This window comes from Furipterus horrens, unplaced genomic scaffold, assembly GCF_987537825.1.
Source record: "Furipterus horrens unplaced genomic scaffold, mFurHor1.1.pri manual_scaffold_4, whole genome shotgun sequence".
In the NCBI taxonomy this organism is placed as follows: Eukaryota; Metazoa; Chordata; class Mammalia; order Chiroptera; family Furipteridae; genus Furipterus; species Furipterus horrens.
In genome coordinates, this window is record NW_028327174.1 from 54,424,149 (window position 1) to 54,434,780 (window position 10,632).

A 10,632-nucleotide genomic window follows, 5' to 3' on the forward strand; every position below is an offset into this window, starting at 1 on the left:
TAGGGGAGGCCTGGCTGTGGGGTCTGAGGAAGTTTCTTTACCTATGCTCAGCTTTTGTCTTTTACCCTGGCCCCTTGCGTCTAGCACAAGGGGGAGAAGTGACATTCCCAGTTCCCAGCAAGGACCTCTTAGTTAATAGCCACCGTGTTCTCAATACATCTTCACTGACGGGTTGGAATAGGGGTGGTGGTCTCCCCGTAGGTTGAGAGGAGAACACATCCTGAAGTTTGGGAGTCACTGAAGCTTGCCGGGCGGACAAGGAGGCATCCCCGCAACACAACACCCCGGTTTTCCTATGGGCCGTGCCGGGGTGCAGTTCCCCGTTTTCCCAGCAGATGGTGATCACAGCAAAGTTACAGTTGGATCAGCCTTGGTGCTCTAAGTTTCACAGCTGCAGGGCAGCGCTGCCAGGTGGCGGTATCTTTTCTTTAATAGGAAAAGAGAACCTGGGGCCATTCTTCTTGGTACCCTGGAAGTTAGTCCTTCCATCTATCTGACTCCCATCTCTCTTTCTGCAGCAAGTAAGGGCAGGGTTGGAGAAGAACCCACTTCTCAAGTCTCCTGCCCAGCTTCCCTCTTTTCTCCCAGAGACAGCTGGGCAGAAGGATAGGGGGCTGTAGACAGGACAGGACAAGAGGGGAAGGGGAAAAGATTCTCTGCATCGGGAAAGAAGAAAAATGCCAAGGTCCTAACACCAAATTTATCACTTTTTAAAAACATATTCCCCCCCCCCCCCCAAAGTGGAGAAATAAGATACAAATTCAGTGTCCACACACTCCCAACTGCAGTCTTGGATCCAGGATATCCCCTTCACTCTCAGACCTGTTGTGGGGAAAGGGAGCAGAAGGAGAGGGTGAGTGAGAGGCCAGAGGCCCTGTTGTCCCCTCCCCTGCTGGTCTGCCCAACCATCCTGTTAGTCAACACCTAACTTCTGATGTCTGACACCAGTTCCTGCCCCTCCTGCAGTCTACACTGGGGAGGGAGGTCTGTAAAATCAAAGCTCACCAGGTTATTTCATTAATGGCTCCACTCCAGGTAGGACCATTGCTCACCCAGCCCTGACAGGTGAGGATCTTGTGGCTTACAAATGCCCATTATCAGAAAATACATGGTCTGTTTCCATCATGTATTCCAGGAGCCAGAACTCCTAACACAGAGCCTAACCTCCATCCCTCCTGCTGCAGCTTCTTTTTTTCCTATCCTCTTATCATAGAGAATATCTCTTCAGTGATTAAAGCTGGTACTTTGTTCCTCTTTCCCTGACTCCGGATATTAGCCCTCACTTTTATCCACACAGCCTGCTCTCCTCTAGACCCACAGCCCAGCCCTGATGGCTTACCGAGTTGGCTCCCTGGGAATCCAGTGGTGGTATATGGGTTGAGAGTTCCTCTGTGCTGGGTTTCTCACTGCCCCTCTCCTGAGTTTTTGGGGTGGGTTCTGCAGGCTCTAAGGAGGGAAAATGAGGGGGGGCTGGTAATCATGAGGGCTTGTTGAGAGGAAAGTGCTTCTGCTCACCCCATCTCATACTCCAGTGACCCCTGAGAGGAGCCAAGACCAAGCTAGGGCAGTTGGGCAAGATAACAGGGTTTTCTCTGAGCACAATTCTTACACTAGGATCACTATGTTTTTTAAAAAAATTTATCTGCAATCAGAAATAAAAAATAACCCCTAAAAAAAAAAAGTATTAAAATTTGCGTACAATCTCAATATATGGCTAAATCTAACCTGAACTGATGTGAAGCTATTTACAGTCTATCCCACTCAGTGGGACAATTCATGTCACTGTAGAAATATTAATGTGCTTGATTACAGGGTGCTCTGCTGGGGGCATTATGTAATATACAATATACATACTGCATCATCTTCATAAAATTGGACAAATTCTGACTTCTGGAATAATTGGGATAAGAGATGACAGACCTGTATCAACAGCACCCCCAGCAGTTCCTATTTATTGCATGCTTTGTATGTGTCAGCTACCGAGCAGCCTCATTTAATTTACACAAACAACCCAGTGAAATAGGCACCATCATGATCATTATATAGGGTGAGGTTCAGTAAGTTGCTCAAGGCCTCTGGGCTGAGAAAAGGGCTTAGTGGGGATTCTAGCCATTATGATGGGCTCCCCCTATACAGCCACGACAGGGAGCTCTGAAGTCCAGTTGGGAGGGGTTGTGCTCATTCAGTAAGGAAAGGCGAAGAGATGCAAATATATGTAATATATGCAGGTATATCCATATTCTGAAGACAGTTTCTGGCTACCATTAGACCCCTCCCAACAACAGTAAGGCCTGCCACCTCCTGGGCTGGTCCCTCCCCAGCTTGAACATACTCTGTGCTTTCTCAGAGGTGCCCAGCCTTGACTCCGCTTCTGTGTCTGTGATCCCCGGGGGGCAGGTCTCCTGGGTCCCTGTGCTCTCAGTGGCTCCCTCAGGCTCCTCTCCCTGCTGCTGTTGCCCCAGGTGATGTTCAACCATCATCTGGAGCTCTGGGGGGGGGGGGTGGGGCAGAGAAAGGGAAGGAACAGTGGATATGATTGCCAAGAGCCACCTCTGTGGACCCTCAACTTCAACAAGTCCCATCAAATGGCCATCACACACTGCCAGTGTGGTTTGACTTTCCCATCCCCTGAGACCTGAACATGGAGTGGCATTCATTAGGCAATTATGAGGGACTAAAGCTAGACAATGAAACATATTTCCTTCAAAGATAAGAAGGGTTTAGGGAAGAGCCTTTAAGAACAAAAGATCCTTCTAACTTGCTGGGATACTTGGTCTCCCTTGGGGGGAGGAGAAAAGACTCAAGTTAGTCAAGAAATATTTGAAATCAAAACAACCTGCTGCTGGCATAAAAGCAACCACATAGACCAATGGAAGAAAACAGAGAGCCCAGAAATAAACCCACGTCTGTGTGATCAATTAAGATATGACAAAGGAGGCAAGATCATACAGTAGAGTAAAGACAGTCTACTTAACAAATGGTGTTGGGAAAACTGGACAGACACATGCAAAATAAAATGAAACTAGATCACCTTCTTACACCATATACAAGAATAAGCAAAATGGATTACAGACTTAAATGTAAGACTCAAAATCATAAAACTAGAAAACAACACAAGGAGTAAACTCTCTGACATTGCTCTCAGTAATATTTTTTCTGATATATCTCCTTGGGCAAGAGAAACAAAAGAAAAAAAATAAACAAATATGACTACATCAAATTAAAAAGGTTTTGCACAGCAAAGGAAATCATCAACAAAATGAAAAGACAATCTACTGAATGGAGGAAGATATTCATCAATAATACATCCAATAAAGGGTTCATATCCAAAATTTATAAAGAGCTTATACAAATAAACACCACCACCCCTGAACAATCCAATTAAAAAATGGGCAGAGGACCTGAATAGACACTTCTCCAAAGAGGACACTCAGATTGCCAACAGACACATGGAAAGATGCTCAATGTCACTAATCGTCAGAGAAATGTAAATTAAAACCACAATGAAATATCACCTTACACCTGTCAGCATAGCTATCATCAATAAGTCAACAAACAGTGAATGTTGTTGAGGTTGTGGATAAAAGGGAACTTTTGTGTACTGTTGGTGGGAATATCGATTGGTGCAGCCACCGTGGAAAACAGTATGGAGGGTCCTCAAAAAATTAAAAACGAAACTGGCTTATGACCCAGCTATTTCACTTCAGTGTATTTACCTGAAGAAATACAAAACACTAATTTGAAAAGATATATGTGCCCCTTTGTTCATTGCAGCATTATTTACAATAGCCAAGACATGGAAACAACTTAAGTGCCCAGCAATAGGTGATTGGATAAAGAAGATGTGGTACAAATAGGCAATGGAATATTATGTGGCCGTAAAAAAGAATGAAATCTTACCATTTGTGACAACATGGATGGACCTAAAAGGTATTATGCTAAGTGAAATAAGCCAGAGAACGACAAATACCATATGACTTCACTTATACCTACAGAACAAAATAAATAAACAAAACAGAAACAAACTTATAGATACAGAGAACAAACTCATGGTTGTCAGATGGGAAGGGGTTTGAGGGGATGGTTGAAAAAGGTGAAGGGACCAAGAAGTGCAAGTTGGTATTTACAAAATAGTCAGAGGGATGTAAATAAAGCATAGGAAATATAGTCAAAAATATTGTGATAACTATGTATGGCGCCAGGTGGGTACTGGACTTATCTGGGGGATCACTTTGCAAATTATATAAATGTTTAATCACTATGCTGTACACCTGAAACCAATATAAAATAATATTGAATGTCAACTGTAATTGAAAAAAGAAATTTAGTACTTTCTATGAGCTATGCACTGTAATGGGTGAGTTCATGTATTTTCTTTAACTTAACTGCCACACTGAGGTAGTGTTTGGGGCTCAGTAGGTCAAGCAGGTTCCCCAAGGCCACCCAGTCAAGAGGCAGAGCTGGAATCCAGCTCCAGTTTGTCTAGCAGTAGCCCCACTATAAAAAAGACAGACTTAATGATTTCCCAAGGATTCCTTCCAAAGGGATCATTAGGTCAAATGCTCAACTTCAGGCACAGAGGGGAAGAAAGAGATGGGAAGGATCTTCCAAACCTTTCATTGTAGGAGTGGTCCTCGTCACCTTCTTCCGTTGCCGTGGAGACATGGCCAAAGTGGACTGTGAAGGACAGAACACAGGTGGGTGCCAGCCTTCTCACCTGCCTCCTCTGCTTTGTCCATGTTTTTGGATTGCAATTGGGGGTGGGTGTGGACTTCAGAAAGTCGGGGAAGAAAATTCCTGCTTCTCCAGCCTTGCTACATAGTGAGCAAGGAGACTGTATGTGGGGTATGTGGGGGGAAATATGTATGTATGTCCACTTATGCACATTTGGGGCTGCGGGGGAGTGGGAGTCAAAGATTCTACAGATGGAGGGTTCTGAGGAATAATCCCCTAATGAGTCTGTGGATTCCCTGGGCCAGGCTGAATGGGAGGGGCCAGCTCACCTTGAGCAGAGGGTTGGGGATCCGGTCTTCATCTATCTCTGAGGGAACAAGGAAAGGAGAAAGTGATGAGGATGAGAAACCCAGGGGGTCCCCACAGAGCTGACTTCCAAGGGGAGGAGCCTCTGCAGGCACCTCCTTCCTGACCTGTCCCTCACATCTGTCCCAGGCCTACTCCTCCAGCTTCCTCCTGTTCTGCTGGCTGGCTTTACCACTGCGTCTAATTCTGTCCTTGACTCTACAGGTTTATCTGTGTCTACATCCTTGCCCCAGACCTGGAGATTCCAGGATTTGTGGTCACTTTGCTCTTTTCTTCCCTCTGAAGTATCCATATCTCTTTCTCCTTCCATCCATTCCCCTCAACCCCGGTCCAGAACTGAACCCTGCAAGGAGGGAACATTGGAAAAAGAATAGCAAATTTATCTTGTGCAGAGGCCAGGAAGGTACGATCGTTTTCAGCAGTTGGGAGAAAGCTGGAGACGCAGGCGTCCTGAACTCCCATCTAGCTTATTAGCGTGACTGCCTCTCTTCCACTCCTGTCAAGCTCCCCATGACATTTGCTGAGACCCTCCCTGTTTCTCCACAGACCTTGATGGGGACACTGGTGACCAGAATGCCAGCTGCTCCCTGAGCTTTTTCTAACCTTCCCCTCCTCCTCTGTGGGCTGTGAAGATAGCTGATGGAGGCGGTCCCTCCCCCCACAGCTGTCACTGCCTCTGGGGGTGGGGGCAGCAGCATCTCAGTTGCAGGAGAAACCTGGAAGGCCGTTGCGAAGTAACCAGCACTCAGTTGACCACCCCAATTCCTGGGGGGCTTAGGAACCAGGTGGTCTCCCTCCCCTTCCTTGCATTGCTCCCTCTTCCCAGAGCAAAGGAAATCCTCCTGCTAATCCAGCCACCACTTTTCTGCCTCCAGGGTTGAGGAGATCTCCGACTCCTTAGATCTGCCCTCCTATCACGCCCACCTTCTCTCACTGGACCCAGCTGCCTTCAGCAGCCCCACTCCCTTCAGCGAGACATCCCAAGGGTTACCTGGGGATGACTGGTCACTGGTCAGCACGAGGGTGGCAGGGGTGGGGCGACGCCTCCGAATCTGAAGGAAGAGGTCAAGTACATGTGGAATCATCAAAGCCCCACCCAACAACATCATCCAGGTCAGCCAGTTACACGTCAAAAAATGTCATGTTACACTGAACCCGCTATCCCTGGGTGGACTTTCTTGGGCCCATCCCTCTCCGCTGGGGACCCAAAAGACCTCCTCCACTTTCTGCATCTCCTATCCCCTTTCTGACTCTGCATCTCCCCCAGTCCTGGCCCCAGGTCTCCATCTCAGCAGCTATATCTGCTCTAGCATATCGATCTCTGGCCTGCTGTCCTTCCATCCATCCTGAATCAATGGTCAGAAATAACCTGAGAGGGCACAAGGCTCTTCCCTCAGTCTCCAAGCCCACCCCACAAACAGACATTAACCCCTTGTGGGCAAGCACCAGCAGAGAGCACCTCTCCATCCCCACCCAGCCTGGGAATACAGCACAGAAAAGGTAGGTGTGAACGTTCACTCCCCTGGCCTGTCCCCCTCACTCTCTCATGTCTTTCCTATCCCTGGACCCATTGCCTTCCTGATGTGTCAGGAAATATGGTCTGTGCAAATTCTTGTCATGATAGATATAAATGAGCTGGAGCCTGGTCAGGGCCTAAAGCTAAGCCGAAAAAATCTTATCCTGGGCTCTGGGTCCCCTTCTAAGAAATTAACATATGGGAGCTCCTTGCGGGACTCCCGGGCCACTTTTCCTGTTGCTGTTCTTTTGTTGTGCTGCCAATAAAGTTGATTGTTGTTGAAGTTGGCTCAAGGACTCTTGGGACATGTAGTTTTTTCCCTTTATTCAGAGGCTTTAGAGGCTTGGAAGTAAGGGGAAAGGTGGGGTTGGAGTCTCAGCAGCTCCCTCAAGGGCAGCAGAAGGAAGGAAAGGCTAATTGGACTGGGAAAGGGGCTAAAATGATCCAGGGCTGAGAGGAGTAGGGCGAGGGCACTGAATGATCAAACTCCTATCTTTGTGTACCCATTATTTAGTGTCATTACCATTGGGGGTGAGGGTGGTAAGATGCCTGCCCTTCTCTATGCCCAGAAAATGGGTACTACCCATAGCAAGCAGGGCAGTGTCGGTTTGAGAGGAGGATTCTCCCCAAAGAAGAAACGTGTTGCATAGAACGGGGGTATGTTGAGGTAGGGCATTGCTTCCTCAGGAGAATCCAGTGGCATCTGTTTTTGGTGACATTTCAAGGTCCCTAGCACTAACAGTCCTGTGTGTGTGCACACATACATGCATGCACTGTACAAACATTAGCTGTCTGTCTCTGGCTATTCCTGGTGCAAATGTGCTGGGTGCCAGCAGGCAGGCATGTGTGCTTCATGTATGTGGGCGGGGGTCATCCTCCTCCTAGAAGGGAACTCCTCCTCTCTATTTCTTTCCTGCCCTAGGGGAGCGGACTGGCTGTGGGATAGACAGGGAGAGGGTGGGGTGCAGATTAGTGGGAGTTGGGAGCCTTAGGAGACTCCAGGTGTGACAGAAAGGACCTTTGAAAGGACAGCAGGGCTATAGGTTCTTGCACAGGTCCCTTTCTTAGCCAATTTCCTCACCTTGGACAAGATTTCTAAGCACTCAGTGTCCTTGAAAATTGTGAGGGAACAAAGTCAGACTTCCTGAAGCACTTCCCAGGCACCTGAACTACTAGGAAATGAGTAGATACTCTTTTCTTTCTTGCACTTATCCCAAATCCTAGCTCTCAAGGACACCTGGTGCCTTTGCCTCTGATTTATTTCCAAATGAATCACACCAAGGACCTGGTAGTTGTGCCCCTCCATCCCCTGACACTCCATGCTCTCCAGATCAGACCTTCTGACTGGTTTTTGCCCTCCCATGTCAGTCTGGGTTAGGAGTTCCTGCGCACTTGGGTAACACAGCAGGAGGGGTTGAAGTTAGACTGCAGGTAAGATTTCAGGCTTGGTAGACAGATTTCTGAAGATTAGAGAAAAGCAGGCTCAAGTCCCAGCTCTCTTTGTCCCTCTGGCTTCTTAGCATTGCCTCATCCCTCTCTCCTGCTCCCCCCAGACTCCTGAACCAGCTGGCTTCCCCCACAGCCCTATACACCTGCATCCTCTAACACCAAACTGATGCAGGTGTCAGGTAGTGATACTTGTTTGTGTCAATAGAAGGCAGTTCTGCTTGAAACCTCACCCCTAACCCCCACAGTCCACACTTTTGGGCCTTTTTTCCTGGGTCTGAGGTTGTCTTCGCCAGTTCCCTGCCTGCAAGCATAGTAGCCTTTCTCCTGACCCCAGGGAATGCTCCTCACGCTCCTGGCTCTCCACCCTCCGCATCCTCAGGAGCTCTGAAGTCTCACCACAATCCCTCAGAGGTCTGGAGATGCGATTACCCCAGGCCAGGGAGGAGATGGAGAGGCGGGTACCTAACCCCTACCCACAGGGGAAGCTGAAGTTAAGGGAGAGAGTGTGCACTTTCCCTTCCTCTTCCCATCTAGACCTTAGTCTACCAAACAGCTGGATCAACAGAAAGAACATTCTCTCTGCCCATCCTGAGAGGTCACAGTGTTTTTGCAGGTGGGGAGGCCCAGCAGAGCCCTGACAGCCAGTTGGGGGAAGTAAAGAACTGACCTTGTGGGAACGGACAGCCTTTAGGAAGAGGGATGTCTAGGCTGACAGACGGAGAGCACAAAGGAGATGGAGAAATGAGCAAAGGAGCAAATACTTGGCAAACAGGCTGTAGTAGTGGCCGCGGGTGGTCACCCTCTCCACTCACGATCACTCTCCCCGAGACACACACTTGCTCACACACTCTCACGCACTGCTGCCGCCTCTGCCAGGCTGCTCTGAGCTAAAAATAGTCCAGGCCAGGAGGCTGGGCCCCAGCCCTGGACTCCCACCCCTTAGGCCAAGGCCAGCACAGTGCTTCTCCCCTGCCTATGGCTCAGCTTGAACCCCAGCCCCTCAAAAGCCCCTGCCTGTGGCTTCCCAGTGCCATCCTCTTCATGCCACCCCCACTCCCCGCTCCAAAGGGTAGTAGTTGGGAAAAAGGACCCACGTGTCCAGACTTGCAGAAAGGAAGCCTCAGCTGGCAGGCTGGACCACCTCTCTTCCCCAAAGCCCCGGCCCTCTCAGTGTTCCCCAGCCCCTGCTTGTTCTCACTGTCTGGGATCCGGCAGGGTCGCCTCTAGTTAGCAGAGGACTGGGAGGCTGCTCCTCTTCTTTCCAGGGCCACTGCACCAGGCTCCCTCCATTTCCTGCCCTCCTCCCGCACCACTCCCGCTGCGCGTACCCTTCAGCTCCCCCACCGAGCGCAGGAACTCTGGCGGGGTTGCCTGGGTGGAGGATGCAAGCGTGGCGAAGGAGGGAGGGGTCGTGCCCTTAGGCAGCCCCCACCCCAGGGCTGGGGAGGCAGGGTGCGACTCTGGCGGGGACAAGCTTCGAGTGAAGGGGCTCGTCCTTCTGTCCGTCTCGAAGGGGCATGTGGCTCCGACGGTGGGGGAGGGAATAGGAGACCCCCAAACTGAGCGCATCTGCCCTCAGTGGCGCGCTGCTAGGGGAGCACCAAGCAGGGATTTCGGATCCTACAGTCCAGGAATTCCTCGTCCTTGGCTGGGCAAGTCACCCGCCGCCCCGCCCTCCTCCGCACCTGCTCCGCCGCCTCCGGGTCAAGGTGCGGCTCCAGCAGCGGGACCGTGAACTGGATCTTCCGGGGGCTGTTGTCCGGCTCCATAGCTGGGCGGCGGCCGCTGGCCCGTGCAGCGGCGAGCGGGAAGGCGGCCGGACTCGGGGCTGGAGCGGCCGCGCTACCTCTTAGCTCCCCTCCGCTTCGTCCCCGGCCCCTGCCTGGCGTGCTCAGCTCCAGGCTCCCGGCTCCACGCTCCTAGCTCGAGGCCCCGGGGACTCCGCGGCCGTCTATTGGCTCCGCACCCGCCCCTCAGGCCCCCCTCCCTCCCGCAGCCCCAAGCCTTAACCCTGTCGTGCCTGCGCCGCCGGCTGCAGGTGTCCCCACCCCGAGGCCTGGTGAGCGGGGTGTGGCCGGGGCCAGGCGTGGTGGACAGCTCTGGCGGGCACGCAGGTGTCCTCGGAGTTCTGGGCAGGGAGGGGTTTGGGGGAGCGGCCACCGGGAACTTCTCCAAGCTGGGGCAGGTTTTAAGGGCTGGGAAGGTGGAGGGGCACTGCGAGAGGGGAAGCAGCAAATGAGAAAGGAAGATTTCGTTTATGATATTAAAGAGGGCTGTCTCAAAGAGAAAAGAAGGAAAGGGGATTTAGGCATGCAGCAGGAAGAATTAAGGCTAGATAGGGAGAAGGACTTTCCCTTGAGAAGATCACACTAGAGCGGAGTTGGACACTTGGAGGGGAGGTGTGAGGTTGGCCGCCTGTCCTGTGTTCCCCGGGCGGCAGGGAGGGAAACTGAAGGCCTTGAAGGGACTCCTGAGGCCAGATACTCTTCTCAGAGCACTGCTGGCAGTGGGTAGAAGGCTTAGGGAGAGAGGACCATCTGGGACTCAACAGAAGGCGTAATGGGGGTGGTGAGCCAATAATGCTTGTGAAATAGATTTCTGTTTTTGCTTGCTAAATTATGGGATGG

At 50.7% G+C, this 10,632-nt stretch overlaps 1 protein-coding gene across 2 annotated transcripts; it reads right to left on the reverse strand.

Annotated features, from left to right (window-relative positions):
• Positions 1-678: 678 nt before the first annotated feature.
• Positions 679-9,957, reverse strand: PPP1R1A (protein phosphatase 1 regulatory inhibitor subunit 1A). 2 transcript variants are annotated; one of them, XM_090273321.1, is made up of 7 exons: positions 9,691-9,953; positions 6,032-6,092; positions 5,004-5,041; positions 4,614-4,677; positions 2,333-2,488; positions 1,340-1,446; positions 679-822 (listed from the first exon to the last, which is right to left on the reverse strand). In XM_090273321.1, exons 1-7 carry the CDS (start codon positions 9,772-9,774, stop codon positions 817-819), a joined length of 516 nt encoding a protein of 171 aa, XP_090129447.1. In that variant the 5' UTR covers positions 9,775-9,953; the 3' UTR covers positions 679-816. The 2 variants fall into 2 exon arrangements, with proteins under 2 accessions (XP_090129447.1, XP_090129448.1); XM_090273322.1 differs by lacking the exon at positions 2,333-2,488 and having other exon boundaries at positions 9,691-9,957.
• Positions 9,958-10,632: the final 675 nt, after the last annotated feature.

What these genes read in the sequence shown, in the direction of transcription:
- PPP1R1A (XM_090273321.1), bottom strand. Translation starts at nt 9,774, where the DNA reads ATGGAGCCGGACAACAGCCCCCGGAAGATCCAGTTCACGGTCCCGCTG. An exon ending in ACCCGGAGGCGGCGGAGCAG is followed by an intron (nt 6,093 to 9,690) that starts GTGCGGAGGAGG and finishes CTCTTCCTTCAG; the next exon opens with ATTCGGAGGCGTCGCCCCAC. An exon ending in CACCTCTGAGAAAGCACAGA is followed by an intron (nt 1,447 to 2,332) that starts GTATGTTCAAGC and finishes TTCCCTCCTTAG; the next exon opens with AGCCTGCAGAACCCACCCCA.